At 31.3% G+C, this 18,222-nt stretch overlaps 1 protein-coding gene across 1 annotated transcript; it reads left to right on the plus strand.

The window, feature by feature from the left end:
* The first annotated feature begins 3,873 nt into the window (after positions 1-3,873).
* On the plus strand, positions 3,874-17,818 carry LOC134282054 (perlucin-like protein). The gene is made up of 6 exons (XM_062764487.1): positions 3,874-3,960; positions 4,344-4,435; positions 4,785-4,875; positions 5,147-5,275; positions 17,194-17,287; positions 17,703-17,818. Exons 1-6 carry the CDS (start codon positions 3,912-3,914, stop codon positions 17,731-17,733), a joined length of 486 nt encoding a protein of 161 aa, XP_062620471.1. The 5' UTR covers positions 3,874-3,911; the 3' UTR covers positions 17,734-17,818.
* Positions 17,819-18,222: the final 404 nt, after the last annotated feature.

An 18,222-nucleotide genomic window follows, 5' to 3' on the forward strand; every position in this document is an offset into this window, starting at 1 on the left:
TTTATGTTACTTCAAAATTTATTAAGCTCAGACTACATAGTACTAAATTTTATAGCCTCAGTCCACGAACTTTTTGATAACCCCTCATAATTGTTAATTTGTACTATGATCATTTTTTTTATGTTGCCCACAGTATAAAATCTAATTGAGACTCATGTTTCTCATGGTGCAAATTTTCGTGCCTGTTTTCTTGATTGGGTAAATGGCATTACCTGTAGACAACAAGGTCAAGGTCATGGGGTCAAAAATCATGGTATATTTAGAAATGTCTTGTCACAGGTAATATACACGTGTAATATGAAAGCCCTATCTTTTCTTTTTCAAAAGATATGATCAAGAATAAAGTTCTTGTGGCGGACGGAAAGACTGACAGACGGCCGGACGAATGATATTTAATGTCCCCTTGCTTTTCCGAAAGCGGGGGACGAAATGAGATTTAATGTCCCTTCGCTTTCGCGAAAGCTTGGAAAAACATCAATATTGAATTATCATTTGTATTTAATACCGCAATTAACATTGTAATAGCGTCTGCATGCACAAAGTTCATTTTATCAACCAAAGATTTTGCTTCAAAGCAATTTGTTACTGTCTACTTGTTTTTGTTTTTTGATAAAACAATCATTGATATAAAAAATTAACTATCGACATGTTTTATTTCTTGCACTTTAAAGTAATTAGATGAGTATGTTCTAAAGCTTGATACATGAAGATAAGGTATCATTGTCAAAAGAAAAATGTTTACTTAATGCTTCTATCGGTACAATCTATTAACATCATAATTGTCAATTATTGATCATAATATTTATTTAACGTTCAATGCTCTCTACCCCACACATACTGTTTTTAGTAATTTGAATACGTTTTGTAATGTAACTTTGTTTTATTGGCGCTTGAGGTAAGTCATTTGCATCTAAAATGTTATTCAACCTTGTCTTTTTTAAAATTGGAGTTCATTCGCGATAATCACAGCAGAAAGATGTAAAATTAAGGAGAGAATGTTTGCAAATATGTATGTCTCAACACAAAATATGTGCATTTACAATTATGTTCAAGAAAAAAACTATAAAATGTAATAGTTAAAGTATGATACAAGTAGTCCCCGTTGAAATTCCCCATTGAGCATCTTATAAAAACACCTAAATATTATATTGTATATTAGAATATTAATTATCTTTATTTTTTTCGTCGATTTCTTCCGTTACTTGATTAAGCTTTAAATACGTTTACTTAACAAATATGGTTAAGGGATACATCACTTCCAATGTTTATTACCTTCAGTGCCTGTTGTGACATTTCATGATTTTTTAGAGGTAATTACAACACGAAAATTCACTTCCCTCAAACTCATACATTTCAATTGCTATTTGATTCAGCGCATGGTCTATAAAACTCATTTGAATGCATTTACTTCAATTATCTACAAATTATGAACAAAGATATCCTTCCTTTTCTTTGTTTTATTATCTTTCCGTGTTTAGTTTAGTATGAAGTTGCAATTCAGTGCTTAAATGTCGAGAGTTTGGAACATATTTGATTGATTATCAATCTGTGTATCGTTGAAATGGACAATCAAGTTTAAAAGACTGAACATTTCTTGGAAGCAGATTCTAAATAATTCAGCAGAAAAAAAACATTTGAAACGGGAGTTAAAGTACAACTGTGCGCCATGCAATTCCTTTAATAGAGCACTGAGTTACATGTAATATGAAATTTGAAGATTACAATGTTCTTCGAAAATCTCGATGAAGATCACATACATCTCTCACTTTTCATGCGGATATATAATGATACTAGGGAGGGGGAATTGAAGACTTAACATACTTGAAACTTTTAAATTGCATCCCACAAGCCCAAAGTATTTTGCGGGCCACATTTCTCTTGGTCAGTAAATATAACTTGCAAATGAAAATATTGTTTTTTCATATAATTTTATATTTCATTTATGCAATAATTTATTGCAGAGTGGGGTTTAGGAAAATACTGTATAGATATTTAACTCATGGCTTCGATTCCCAGATGAATGATGACTTACAAAAAAGGAAAAAAACAATTACAAGGCAGTTTAACTGTAATTCCATATGTTTTGAAGCCCTCTTTAGCTACCGACAACCGGTGCTTCTTAATATGGAGGGGATCTATAAATGAATGAAATAAGTATTTGAAGCAGGCAAATTGGTGTGTTTATCTTGCATATAACGAATTGATACTTGTCATTTGAAGTTTTACTTTTTCAGTCTATGTAATATATTCTTTTCATAATACTTAAATTTTAATTTTGATTTAGCTTTACAAAGTTTGGGTTATTATACGGCAATTGCCGAAAGAATGCAAATATACCGAGTTTCTAGAAAAGTTTAAGGAGGAAAAACAACAAAAAATAAAATCAGTATGACGTCAATGTCTCTTGTCTGCATTTAAAGTTTGATGACAATTTTACTGCATCCTCATTTTCTTAATGAAGAAATCAAAACTAGAAAGTGAGGGAAGTCTGAGAAGATTATACATTATTTTTCCTTTATAAACTTTGAACACTGTTACATAATTTTATATTGAGAATAAAAAAAATATGTAAAAGTACTCATTTTATTGCATCATGATTTCGAGATAATTGTCATTTGTTTGCCATTATTAGAAGCATTATGATCCTGTTGTCTTTGTATATTTGTTTTAGTTTTTGCATCTGACGGAAGATCTTGTACTTGGTCGCTCTCAGAGTTGATCTTTCATTCTTTTCATGTTTCTCCAGATCTGAACATATACTCATAAATTTCTCTAATACATGTAGGTCTATGAACCATATATCCGATCTTTATATTTTATACACTTTTGTTTTTCACAGCAATAAAAAAGGAATATAATTATACCCAGATACCATAATGATGAAAACATTTGAAAAATATAACCATTTGATGTCAATAAATTACGGAAAATAAAATGTTATCATATGTGTTTTTATAAAATTACGAAAATACATGTACGAATACTTTTTTGTAACATTGGCTAAATAACAGAAATGTTAAAAATTAAAATTTGATTGTTATAAACTGAAAATACTGATTGATAAAACGATATAAAGGCAAATTTAAACAACAACAAATAAAACCAGACAAACATGTTTTAGCTTTCTGAATTGGTTAGAGATTTGCTTTCTAAAACGAGGTAGGTTTTTGACAAACAATTTCATAAAAACAAGAATATCAACATTTTCGTCTAAAGTGATCATATTGTAAGTTCCTTCGTTGATACAATGACATTGCCAGCAAATATAATTTTTATTAAACCAATTAGAATGCTGACTGATTTTTTCTTAATACACTAGTTAGGCCATTATCAAGACAATGAATTGTTGACGGATTTGTCCGTTATTGGCCGATCATGACAAGGTTTGTGTTTACCCTATTCCAGATTTGCATTGTTTGAGTGCATGGACATTTAAGCATGAATACTGTTTGTTTACTCCATATGTTTTATGTAGGTTTAATTTGAAAAACGTTACGTTTGGAAGAGGAGAGAGAATCAAGGATTGACATATGAGGTTAGGTATGACAAGGAGCACACGGATGATATGACCTTTAGGCAGGGAATGCTCACTTTTCCATAGCACCTGATCCAATTTTTGACGATTTAAAGGTCACCTTTATACAAATGCCTAGTTTCACATTGTCAAACCTCAGCATTTCCATTTTCTGTTATTTGATTTGTATAATTATGCCATGTCCAAAACCAGTTTCAAACTTTCTGTATACAAATCAAATCTTTTACAAACCGTCTCAAAATGTAAGACATTGAAAACTGAATAATTTTTAATAAAGCCTCATATTTGATAACAGATCAGTTCAGTTGCACTGAATATCAAAATAAGGTTAAGGAGATAAATATATGACTTTGCGGAAGATCTTATCGAACAGAAAATGGCCCGACAAAAGCTTTTAGTGATAGCGATTTTTCTTAGCGTTTATGGTAAGTCTACAAACCAAACACATTTAATACTGTATTTTAGAGTTACCTCAAATTTTCAAAAATATGTTTATATAAGAGTGAGTGCAATATTTACAAATTTTAATGCCAAGATAAGCCTTTGCGTATGAAATGTCAGACATTAACGGACTTAAACCATGTAAGTACATTAATTTATTTATACATGTAGTTTTTTACTCGCTTTTACTCAATTTTTCTTTCTTAATTAGAAGTATTTCTCAAGCACATATGAAGTAACAACGTTGTCTTCATGGCATGCCTTTAAAAAGGCAACGAAACATAGACATCATAAAATTATAGAACGTCATATATGAGATTTTGCAATAACTTGAAGTTTAGCAAAATAAATTATATCGTGATTTCAGAGTCTTCTGCAAGATGTCCTCCTGGTTGGGATCACCATGAAAACTCTTGCTATTTATTCTCCAAGGACACCCTATCTTGGAGTGAGGCCTCGGTAACCAACCTATATATCTATTACAGACGTAATGTCCGTTTTTATTCATTCCATAAATAAAACTACAGGTACATTATGATTAAGATGATGATCAAGTAACCGCTAGGTGCATTTTTTAATAGATTAACTGAGAAGAGCGAGAAGCACCTACCATGTGCAAAAAATCCAGAAAAAATTACTTACTTGTTATATATTGTTAAGATGTTTGAAAAATTAAAACCTTTAACTATTTTAGCACCCATCATGTGCAAAAAAATAAAATAAAGATACTTACATTTTGCTCATAATTTTAACGATTAATTTTTTTTTAAAATTATCATTATTATGTCATTGATTTTTCAATTTTAAGGATACATGCAGTTCTGTCGGTGATGGTTTAGTAGCCATTGAATCACAAAGTGAAGAAACTTTCTTACAAAACAGACTTCACCATGAATTTGGTAAGTTTAATTTGGTAGGGTTGTCAAATGTTTTTCAACATATCGACATGCTTACTGGTACATCTATAAAGGCAGATATTTTGTTCAATATCATTAAATTCAATTTATAAAATGAAAAAAAATGTTGCAATTTAAATGAGCAAAGCTTTAATTTGTAATGTAAAATTATATAATTATCCATATATTTTTATGTTTCACAAGACTTTTGAAGTTTTGTGTTTTTTAATTCCGTAAATGTATGCTGTGTTCTTTTAAATTGCCAATCTTATAGCTAGCTTCATGTTTTGGCTCGGGGGATCAGATCAGTTTCAGAACAACTCTGTCTGGTACTGGGTTGCAACTGAGCAGAAAATAAACAGTGGATATACCGATTGGTACCGTACCGAACCCGACCATCCAGGTACATGTTACAATTATACCGAAAGGTACTTAATAATTTTTACTGGTTATACCGATTGATATCGAGAAGATCAGAACATCCGTGATTGTAATAATAACAAATGGTTATACATGTACCGATTTGTACCGTCACAAACACGGCCATCCAGGTACATGTGCAGGCTAAATTGTTTATACCGAATGGTACTTGATAATTGTTATTAGTTATACCAATATACATTTGTTATACCAGGGTATACATGTATCTTTCGCATCTGTTTCACCTGTCTCGGGTATCGGCTTGGAATGGCGACCCATGTTCAAGCTGGTTATCTCGCATTATCTTGGTTTACACTTTATTGCAGTTAGGTGTGTTTGTTTGTAAACTGCATTGACCTGTGCAACATATGTAGGTTTCTTTGTTATCTTACTTTCCTGCATTAGGACTAAGGAGTTTTTTTTTGTCGTTACCGGAGTGCTGTGTAGCATACGTCCGTCTTTACCGGTGACGACTTATGACAATGAACACTGAATAAGTCACACGTTTTATATAGAGGACCTTAGATATAGCGACAGTCTAATCAAATATGGCGGACACATTCCTTCATGAACCCTTTTCGGTTTTAAACAATTATTTAATGAACATGAGTTGTAGATTCATGCCCTAGACGCAACTGAGGCGAATACAAAAAATAGCAATAATAATTATTGCTCTATTACCATGTGCTCTGCACTCTCCAAAAATGTTTACAGTCTTTCAAATAAAACTTTAAAGTCACGCAATTAAAGGTTAACAAGTCCAATTTTCTTTTACTCTATTTTCTTATATTAAAGATAAGGTTGAAACAAACTCTTTTCAAAATTTATTTTTCTTTTTTTAAAAAGTTTAGGAAACCAAATTGATGCTCTAAAATAAAGATATCATTGCACTGCAATGCATCTCATTGTGATTGCTTAACGTAGTGTCTACTTAAAACATACATGGTCTATTTTTATCAAATTTAACATTAAAAGAAATAAGACTTTTCCTGTTTGACAGATGAGTGAACAGGTTGACACTCAATCAAACAAAGCGCCCAGTTTATTGCTCTGTAGCACAATCTAAGGCGCTTTAATTTCTGTACTGCCTCGCCAGATAGCAGTACTTGTTAAGTGAGATCAACTCACAATACATGTAAGACTAAACTTAACATTGCTAATAAGTGAGTGACTCTCTAGTCTTATATAGTATACAAGCCTGTCATTCTTTAGTTTTGCCTGAACATTTGCATAATCGTTTTGTCTACGTTGTTCAAAGGGGCATAATTTGATTATCGAACTTTGTAAGAAACTTACATTATGCAAAGTTTGCAACTCAGAATTAGCTGCAAGAGAAAATTGTATTTAAAGGGCAACTTTGGAGGGTGGATGGTGGGGAATGTATCTAAAGCATTGACTAGTAAAATGTTTGTGCTTATTGAAAAACAAGTAAAACTGCACATACTGCACTCTCCTGCAATGCAGTGCAACACATTGCGGTGCCTAGCAAGTTATCCAATCAAAATAAACTTAGTCAATTCGTTGAAATACAATTAAAAATATGATTATCAACCTGCCTTTCTTAGTGTTTTGAAAGGAAATTAAGAACAGACTGAATGAAATATTTAATTTAAATTTAACTATTATATATGAATACTTCTCTTTCACGCAAATCAAGGAATACTGTCGAAGGACTCTTTCGACAAAGTTATGTATTGATAATTTTTCTTATCGAACGACTAGTTTGGGTATGCGCAAAAAAAAATTCCTTCAATTTTCTTTTTAATTTGTGCCTTGAATATCTTTTTAATAAAATCAAACTAGATGAAATATTCATTAAGGAGGGCTCCTTCGAGAAAGCTATGTGTTGATAATTTTTTTTATCGAACGACTAGTTTGGGTATGCGTAATTCAATTACTGCCCTGAATATGTTTTTAAACAAATCGAATTGCATGAAATATTTATTCACATTTAATTAATATTTGACTCTTCTCTTTCATACAAATCTCAATTAACACTCCAGCACATACGTGCATGTGGAAGGACTGCTTCGATAAAGCTTAGTATTGATAATTTTTTATCGAACGACTAGTTTGGGTATGCACAAAAATAATTCCTTAAATTTTCTTTTAAATTAGTGCTTTGAATATCTTTTTTAAACAAACTAGATGAAATACTTTTTATTTGAATTGATGTCATTTTAAAATATGTGACTGTTCTCTTTCATACAAATCTCAATTAACAGTCTCCAGCACTTATGTGTATATGTCGGAGGATTTTTTCGACAAAACTGCGTATTGATAATTTTTTATCGAACGACTAATTTGAGTAATTGTAAAATAAACTGAAGAAATAAACTCCTCTGTGACCATTGAGTCATTTAATTTTTATTTGCACGCATATAAATGCTTCTTATCTTAGTAGGAATTTACCTACACTTATATTGCACTGTACAAATTGTAATGCTAATCAAAGGTTAACAAGTCCAATTTTCTTTTACTCTATTTTCTTATATTAAAGATAAGGTTGAAACAAACTCTTTTCAAAATTTATTTTTCTTTTTTTAAAAAGTTTAGGAAACCAAATTGATGCTCTAAAATAAAGATATCATTGCACTGCAATGCATCTCATTGTGATTGCTTAACGTAGTGTCTACTTAAAACATACATGGTCTATTTTTATCAAATTTAACATTAAAAGAAATAAGACTTTTCCTGTTTGACAGATGAGTGAACAGGTTGACACTCAATCAAACAAAGCGCCCAGTTAATTGCTCTGTAGCACAATCTAAGGCGCTTTAATTTCTGTACTGCCTCGCCAGATAGCAGTACTTGTTAAGTGAGATCAACTCACAATACATGTAAGACTAAACTTAACATTGCTAATAAGTGAGTGACTCTCTAGTCTTATATAGTATACAAGCCTGTCATTCTTTAGTTTTGCCTGAACATTTGCATAATCGTTTTGTCTACGTTGTTCAAAGGGGCATAATTTGATTATCGAACTTTGTAAGAAACTTACATTATGCAAAGTTTGCAACTCAGAATTAGCTGCAAGAGAAAATTGTATTTAAAGGGCAACTTTGGAGGATGGATGGTGGGGAATGTATCTAAAGCATTGACTAGTAAAATGTTTGTGCTTGTTGAAAAACAAGTAAAACTGCGCCATACTGCACTCTGCTGCAATGCAGTGCAACACATTGTGGTGCCTAGCAAGTTATCCAATCAAAATAAACTTAGTCAATTCGTTGAAATACAATTAAAAATATGATTATCAACCTTCCTTTCTTAGTGTTTTGAAAGGAAATTAAGAACAGACTGAATGAAATATTTAATTTAAATTTAACTATTATATATGAATACTTCTCTTTCACGCAAATCAAGAAATACTGTCGAAGGACTCTTTCGACAAAGTTATGTATTGATAATTTTTCTTATCGAACGACTAGTTTGGGTATGCGCAAAAAAAAATTCCTTCAATTTTCTTTTTAATTAGTGCCTTGAATATCTTTTTAATAAAATCAAACTAGATGAAATATTCATTAAGGAGGGCTCCTTCGAGAAAGCTATGTGTTGATAATTTTTTTTATCGAACGACTAGTTTGGGTATGCGTAATTCAATTACTGCCCTGAATATGTTTTTAAACAAATCAAATTGCATGAAATATTTATTGGAGTGTTAATTGAGATTTGTATGAAAGAGAAGAGTCAAATATTAATTAAATGTGAATAAATATTTCATGCAATTTGATTTGTTTAAAAACATATTCAGGGCAGTAATTGAATTACGCATACCCAAACTAGTCGTTCGATAAAAAAAATTATCAACACATAGCTTTCTCGAAGGAGCCCTCCTTAATGAATATTTCATCTAGTTTGATTTTATTAAAAAGATATTCAAGGCACTAATTAAAAAGAAAATTGAAGGAATTTTTTTTTGCGCATACCCAAACTAGTCGTTCGATAAGAAAAATTATCAATACATAACTTTGTCGAAAGAGTCCTTCGACAGTATTCCTTGATTTGCGTGAATGAGAAGTATTCATATATAATAGTTAAATTTAAATTAAATATTTCATTCAGTCTGTTCTTAATTTCCATTCAAAACACTAAGAAAGGAAGGTTGATAATCATATTTTTAATTGTATTTCAACGAATTGACTAAGTTTATTTTGATTGGATAACTTGCTAGGCACCACAATGTGTTGCACTGCATTGCAGCAGAGTGCCCTGTGGTGCAGTTTTACTTGTTTTTCAACAAGCACAAACACTTTACTAGTCAATGCTTTAGATACATTCCCCACCATCCACCCTCCAAAGTTGCCCTTTAAATACAATTTTCTCTTGCAGCTAATTCTGAGTTGCAAACTTTGCATAATGTAAGTTTCTTACAAAGTTCGATAATCAAATTATGCCCCTTTGAACAACGTAGACAAAACGATTATGCAAATGTTCAGGCAAAACTAAAGAATGACAGGCTTGTATACTATATAAGACTAGAGAGTCACTCACTTATTAGCAATGTTAAGTTTAGTCTTACATGTATTGTGAGTTGATCTCACTTAACAAGTACTGCTATCTGGCGAGGCAGTACAGAAATTAAAGCGCCTTAGATTGTGCTACAGAGCAATTAACTGGGCGCTTTGTTTGATTGAGTGTCAACCTGTTCACTCATCTGTCAAACAGGAAAAGTCTTATTTCTTTTAATGGTAAATTTAATAAAAATAGACCAAGTATGTTTTAAGTAGACACTACGTTAAGCAATCACAATAAGATGCATTGCAGTGCAATGATATCTTTATTTTAGAGCATCAATTTGGTTTCCTAAACTTTTTAAAAAAAAGAAAAATAAATTTTGAAAAGAGTTTGTTTCAACCTTATCTTTAATATAAGAAAACAGAGTAAAAGAAAATTGGACTTTTTAACCTTTGATTGGCATTACAATTTGTACAGTGCAATATAAGTGTAGGTAAATTCCTACTAAGATAAGAAGCATTTATATGCGTGCAAATAAAAATTAAATGACTCAATGGTCACAGAGGAGTTTATTTCTTCAGTTTATTTTACAATTACCCAAACTAGTCGCTCGATAAAAAATTATCAATACGCAGTTTTGTCGAAAAAGTCCTCCGACATATACACATAAGTGCTGGAGACTGTTAATTGAGATTTGTGTGAAAGAGAACAGTCACATATTTTAAAATGACATCAATTCAAATAAAAAGTATTTCATCTAATTTGTTTAAAAAAGATATTCAAAGCACTAATTTAAAAGAAAATTTAAGGAATTATTTTTGTGCATACCCAAACTAGTCGTTCGATAAAAAATTATCAATACTAAGCTTTATCGAAGCAGTCCTTCCACATGCACGTATGTGCTGGAGTTTTAATTGAGATTTGTATGAAAGAGAAGAGTCAAATATTAATTAAATGTGAATAAATATTTCATGCAATTTGATTTGTTTAAAAACATATTCAGGGCAGTAATTGAATTACGCATACCCAAACTAGTCGTTCGATAAAAAAAATTATCAACACATAGCTTTCTCGAAGGAGCCCTCCTTAATGAATATTTCATCTAGTTTGATTTTATTAAAAAGATATTCAAGGCACTAATTAAAAAGAAAATTGAAGGAATTTTTTTTTGCGCATACCCAAACTAGTCGTTCGATAAGAAAAATTATCAATACATAACTTTGTCGAAAGAGTCCTTCGACAGTATTCCTTGATTTGCGTGAATGAGAAGTATTCATATATAATAGTTAAATTTAAATTAAATATTTCATTCAGTCTGTTCTTAATTTCCTTTCAAAACACTAAGAAAGGAAGGTTGATAATCATATTTTTAATTGTATTTCAACGAATTGACTAAGTTTATTTTGATTGGATAACTTGCTAGGCACCACAATGTGTTGCACTGCATTGCAGCAGAGTGCCCTATGGTGCAGTTTTACTTGTTTTTCAACAAGCACAAACACTTTACTAGTCAATGCTTTAGATACATTCCCCACCATCCACCCTCCAAAGTTGCCCTTTAAATACAATTTTCTCTTGCAGCTAATTCTAAGTTGCAAACTTTGCATAACGTAAGTTTCTTACAAAGTTCGATAATCAAATTATGCCCCTTTGAACAACGTAGACAAAACGATTATGCAAATGTTCAGGCAAAACTAAAGAATGACAGGCTTGTATACTATATAAGACTAGAGAGTCACTCACTTATTAGCAATGTTAAGTTTAGTCTTACATGTATTGTGAGTTGATCTCACTTAACAAGTACTGCTATCTGGCGAGGCAGTACAGAAATTAAAGCGCCTTAGATTGTGCTACAGAGCAATTAACTGGGCGCTTTGTTTGATTGAGTGTCAACCTGTTCACTCATCTGTCAAACAGGAAAAGTCTTATTTCTTTTAATGGTAAATTTAATAAAAATAGACCATGTATGTTTTAAGTAGACACTACGTTAAGCAATCACAATGAGATGCATTGCAGTGCAATGATATCTTTATTTTAGAGCATCAATTTGGTTTCCTAAACTTTTTAAAAAAAGAAAAATAAATTTTGAAAAGAGTTTGTTTCAACCTTCCCAAGTCAAAATGAACTGCTTATTTTAGCAGTTTATAAACAGTTATTATGCAGTCTTGCAATTTTTTGGCAGTTTTTAGGCAGTTCTTAACAGTCTTAGTCTTAGAATTCCTTAAAACTGCTTACAGACTGCTTAAAAAACTGCTAAGAATTTGTGTAAGCAGTTCAGTATTGAAGAAACTTAAGCAGTCAAACAAGCAGTTTCTCAAAACTGCTAAAAGTGCAACTCATTCATTTCGACTTCTTATAAGAAGTAATACAACACTTTTTCACTCTTGGTGGTCCTAACTTTCACTAGTCTTCATTACTGCCCATGTGTTACTGTTAATGCTTCCTGATGATAACGTCACAAATAATTGGGGGCCAGGCAGGAGTTCTTATACAGAAAATAAAATTAAATAGAAAAAAAATATACTAAAAATCTTACTAGAAATGATACAATAGTTTGTAATAAATTGAGGCTTCATATTATAAAAAGCATGAGCATATGAGCTTCTAATCTTTATCCCATCAACTTGCAAATCCAGCCGTCTAGTTACATTAACAACCTGCTGTGTCCCCCTTGGTTGCTTGAAACTATAGGGTTGTATCCAATGAGGAAAGCCAGTCAAGATTTGTGCGCCTTTTCCACATCAGTTCAAAATTACAAATTGTGAAGATGTTTGTGATGGTCTGGGATATTATATATATTTATACCCATACAGTGAAGAAGTAAAATATGCTTTGGAAAATACAATATTACCTGTGATCACCACATTGGACTGGATGTGAACTTAATATTTATATAGTGACAGGTGTATCTGAATTAATTTCCATGAGATGGGAGATCATTATTATAAAAATCTGATCAAACAATGGAATTGGGTGATATAGGAAAATTGTTAAAAGAGTTGTTGGCAGTAATTAAAGTATGCTTCAGAAAATATGGTAAGTGCATGTGTGGGCTTGTGATATAATATATAGGCATACCCTCTTCTCATTTGGATAACTATTAAATTATAAAACGTATAATCTAGTTTGTATATTTTAATTATAAGTACTTAATATAAATTAAAATATTTGCATATAAATTTATAAGCTACTGATAGAGGGATCCGTAGATTAGTCCACTGTATGTATCAATTAACCAAGCTCTAAATATGCCACTGACGTTTATGCAAGAAAATGGACTTAATGAAAGGACTAGCTCATTTACAATTCATACCTTAGATCTAAATCTCAATACTAAGTCAAATTCCCATATGTGATGTCATTTTTTCAATAATATACCCTGGAAGCAAAAATAATATGCATTTTTGTATTCATATATCATGTATATGGGTGGTGTTATGTTTTTAAAAGTAGACAAGAATAGTGCTTATAGCATTCTTTTTACCATGCAGTTTTTAAGCAGTTAATAAATTTTCAAATTTATATGTAGGTCACTCAGAGTCATTTCCATATAAGTAGAGCAAACAAAAGAAACACCTTAGCAGTTATTAAGCAGTTTTTAAGCAGTTCTCCTTAACCTTCCTATTGACTGCTAAGATACTGCTAAGGAAACTGCTAAGCAACTGCTAAGTTACTGCTAATGAACTGGCTAAGTACTGCTTAAACTGTGGACTGCTAAGGAAAACTGCCTAAGGAGAGAAGAAGGCTAGTAAACTGTCTAAGAACTGCTAAAGCACTGAACTGTTAAGGTTAAAAAACTGCTAAAGAACTGCCTTCCACTTTGACTTGGGTTATCTTTAATATAAGAAAATAGAGTAAAAGAAAATTGGACTTGTTAACCTTTGATTGGCATTACAATTTGTACAGTGCAATATAAGTGTAGGTAAATTCCTACTAAGATAAGAAGCATTTATATGCGTGCAAATAAAAATTAAATGACTCAATGGTCACAGAGGAGTTTATTTCTTCAGTTTATTTTACAATTACCCAAACTAGTCGCTCGATAAAAAATTATCAATACGCAGTTTTGTCGAAAAAGTCCTCCGACATATACACATAAGTGCTGGAGACTGTTAATTGAGATTTGTGTGAAAGAGAACAGTCACATATTTTAAAATGACATCAATTCAAATAAAAAGTATTTCATCTTGTTTGTTTAAAAAAGATATTCAAAGCACTAATTTAAAAGAAAATTTAAGGTATTATTTTTGCGCATACCCAAACTAGTCATTCGATAAAAAATTATCAATACTAAGCTTTATCGAAGCAGTCCTTCCACATGCACGTATGTGCTGGAGTGTTAATTGAGATTTGTATGAAAGAGAAGAGTCAAATATTAATTAAATGTGAATAAATATTTCATGCAATTTGATTTGTTTAAAAACATATTCAGGGCAGTAATTGAATTACGCATACCCAAACTAGTCGTTCGATAAAAAAAATTATCAACACATAGCTTTCTCGAAGAAGCCCTCCTTAATGAATATTTCATCTAGTTTGATTTTATTAAAAAGATATTCAAGGCACTAATTAAAAAGAAAATTGAAGGAATTTTTTTTTGCGCATACCCAAACTAGTCGTTCGATAAGAAAAATTATCAATACATAACTATGTCGAAAGAGTCCTTCGACAGTATTCCTTGATTTGCGTGAAAGAGAAGTATTCATATATAATAGTTAAATTTAAATTAAATATTTCATTCAGTCTGTTCTTAATTTCCTTTCAAAACACTAAGAAAGGAAGGTTGATAATCATATTTTTAATTGTATTTCAACGAATTGACTAAGTTTATTTTGATTGGATAACTTGCTAGGCATCACAATGTGTTGCACTGCATTGCAGCAGAGTGCAGTATGGTGCAGTTTTACTTGTTTTTCAACAAGCACAAACATTTTACTAGTCAATGCTTTAGATACATTCCCCACCATCCACCCTCCAAAGTTGCCTTTTAAATACAATTTTCTCTTGCAGCTAATTCTGAGTTGCAAACTTTGCATAATGTAAGTTTCTTACAAAGTTCGATAATCAAATTATGCCCCTTTGAACAACGTAGACAAAACGATTATGCAAATGTTCAGGCAAAACTAAAGAATGACAGGCTTGTATACTATATAAGACTAGAGAGTCACTCACTTATCAGCAATGTTAAGTTTAGTCTTACATGTATTGTGAGTTGATCTCACTTAACAAGTACTGCTATCTGGCGAGGCAGTACAGAAATTAAAGCGCCTTAGATTGTGCTACAGAGAAATTTACTGGGCGCTTTGTTTGATTGAGTGTCAACCTGTTCACTCATCTGTCAAACAGGAAAAGTCGTATTTCTTTTAATGTTAAATTTGATAAAAATAGACCATGTATGTTTTAAGTAGACACTACGTTAAGCAATCACAATGAGATGTATTGCAGTGCAATGATATCTTTATTTTAGAGCATCAATTTGGTTTCCTAAACTTTTTAAAAAAAGAAAAATAAATTTTGAAAAGAGTTTGTTTCAACTTTTTCTTTAATATAAGAAAATAGAGTAAAAGAAAATTGGACTTGTTAACCTTTGATTGGCATTACAATTTGTACATTGCAATATAAGTGTAGGTAAATTCCCACTAAGATAAGAAGCATTTATATGCGTGCAAATAAAAATTAAATGACTCAATAGTCACAGAGGAGTTTATTTCTTCAGTTTATTTTACAATTACCCAAACTAGTCGCTCGATAAAAAATTATCAATACGCAGTTTTGTCGAAAAAGTCCTCCGACATATACACATAACTGCTGGAGACTGTTAATTGAGATTTGTGTGAAAGAGAACAGTCACATATTTTAAAATGACATCAATTCAAATAAAAAGTATTTCATCTAGTTTGTTTAAAAAAGATATTCAAAGCACTAATTTAAAAGAAAATTTAAGGAATTATTTTTGTGCATACATACCCAAACTAGTCGTTCGATAAAAAATTATCAATACTAAGCTTTATCAAAGCAGTCCTTCCACATGCACGTATGTGCTGGAGTGTTAATTGAGATCTGTATGAAAGAGAAGAGTCAAATATTAATTAAATGTGAATAAATATTTCATGCAATTTGATTTGTTTAAAAACATATTCAGGGCAGTAATTGAATTACGCATACCCAAACTAGTCGTTCGATAAAAAAAATTATCAACACATAGCTTTCTCGAAGGAGCCCTCCTTAATGAATATTTCATCTAGTTTGATTTTATTAAAAAGATATTCAAGGCACTAATTAAAAAGAAAATTGAAGGAATTTTTTTTTGCGCATACCCAAACTAGTCGTTCGATAAGAAAAATTATCAATACATAACTTTGTCGAAAGAGTCCTTCGACAGTATTCCTTGATTTGCGTGAAAGAGAAGTATTCATATATAATAGTTAAATTTAAATTTAATATTTCATTCAGTCTGTTCTTAATTTCCTTTCAAAACACTAAGAAAGGAAGGTTGATAATCATATTTTTAATTGTATTTCAACGAATTGACTAAGTTTATTTTGATTGGATAACTTGCTAGGCATCACAATGTGTTGCACTGCATTGCAGCAGAGTGCAGTATGGTGCAGTTTTACTTGTTTTTCAACAAGCACAAACATTTTACTAGTCAATGCTTTAGATACATTCCCCACCATCCACCCTCCAAAGTTGCCCTTTAAATACAATTTTCTCTTGCAGCTAATTCTGAGTTGCAAACTTTGCATAATGTAAGTTTCTTACAAAGTTCGATAATCAAATTATGCCCCTTTGAACAACGTAGACAAAACGATTATGCAAATGTTCAGGCAAAACTAAAGAATGACAGGCTTGTATACTATATAAGACTAGAGAGTCACTCACTTATTAGCAATGTTAAGTTTAGTCTTACATGTATTGTGAGTTGATCTCACTTAACAAGTACTGCTATCTGGCGAGGCAGTACAGAAATTAAAGCGCCTTAGATTGTGCTACAGAGCAATTAACTGGGCGCTTTGTTTGATTGAGTGTCAACCTGTTCACTCATCTGTCAAACAGGAAAAGTCTTATTTCTTTTAATAGTAAATTTGATAAAAATAGACCATGTATGTTTTAAGTAGACACTACGTTAAGCAATCACAATGAGATGTATTGCAGTGCAATGATATCTTTATTTTAGAGCATCAATTTGGTTTCCTAAACTTTTTAAAAAAAGAAAAATAAATTTTGAAAAGAGTTTGTTTCAACCTTATCTTTAATATAAGAAAATAGAGTAAAAGAAAATTGGACTTGTTAAGCTTTGATTGCGCGCGTTGAACTATTTTTTTTTCATTTGGTACCAACACATTGAACATTTTAGTTTCTATTTAAAGAAAGATAAAAATGTATTAAAATTTTAGAGGAAAAACGTAGGAGATTATGAATATTAGATTGTTTTTATTTCGTTAGGTAAACAACACTGTTTGGCAATGAGAAAGGATCTGAATTACCAGTGGTGTGACGACTACTGCCCGGAACTTCATGGCTACATATGTGAAAGAGCGTGAGTTGTGTTCTTAAAAATTGAAAAAAAACAGGCCCTAACCATTTTAAACAGTAAGATGGGTGAAACATGTTAAGGTGATTTTTTAAAAAAATCATGAAACATATTTCCGGGCAAAAAATCTGATGTATAATCTTTTGGAGGAATTTTGTCAGTACTTTTACACCCTATAATTAAATTGTTTATTTGTTCACACATATTTTTTATATCCACACCTTAGAGGTGATTTAGTATGGGAAGAAGATATAAAAATTTCAATGGGTTGAATATTTACCCTAATTAAATGCCTATGGGTATTCTTCGTTGTTTGTGTACTTTCCATTTTTTCCCGTGGCGTTTTATGATTTAATAGTTCATCATAGTTTGAAGTCTACCTTTTTCAAGTCTTTAAGAGGAGGTATTAAATCTTTTTCAGGATGAATGACGGCTCGGACCTAATAGGCTAACCATCTCATGAAATATGAAATCCACCTTTCACTGGAAAATCAATCACTGTATTTCTTATTATTGCAATAAATTCAAGAATGACAACTCTTGATTTTTTTATGTATCCATATCGATCGAATATCCGTATCGATCGCTTAAAGGTTTAGCGATCCATTGTTTTTTTTTTTATCTTTGTAGTTGCATTTAACACCGGTTTTAATTATCAAATGCATTATTCCCATAAATGATTTTTTCCCCACAGATTCCTTTTTTCTTGTCATGTAAAGTTGTAAACAGTCAGGTTGTTTTCAATTGTTGAGACTTAAGTTAACGATACATGCGCTGTAATACGTTGCACCAAGAAGAAGCACTGCAAATGTCCCCTCACCCGAATGCAATTAAACACTGTTGGCTCCATAAATGCACAGTTTCATGTGTTGGTAGATCATTTTCCTTATGTAGATTTATTTTTCCAATGACAGAAGACAAAATATACTTTTATGGTACCC

The sequence above is a fragment of the Saccostrea cucullata genome, unplaced genomic scaffold (assembly GCF_032062105.1).
Source record: "Saccostrea cucullata isolate Sc308-1 unplaced genomic scaffold, CSIRO_AGI_Scuc_v1 ctg5802, whole genome shotgun sequence".
Lineage (NCBI taxonomy): Eukaryota > Metazoa > Mollusca > Bivalvia > Ostreida > Ostreidae > Saccostrea > Saccostrea cuccullata.

Bases quoted from the DNA above. Each gene is read 5' to 3' on its own strand.
- LOC134282054 (XM_062764487.1), top strand. From the start codon at position 3,912: ATGGCCCGACAAAAGCTTTTAGTGATAGCGATTTTTCTTAGCGTTTAT. The intron at 3,961-4,343 runs GTAAGTCTACAA...TCGTGATTTCAG, and splicing joins GATTTTTCTTAGCGTTTATG to AGTCTTCTGCAAGATGTCCT. The intron at 17,288-17,702 runs GTGAGTTGTGTT...AATCTTTTTCAG, and splicing joins GGCTACATATGTGAAAGAGC to GATGAATGACGGCTCGGACC.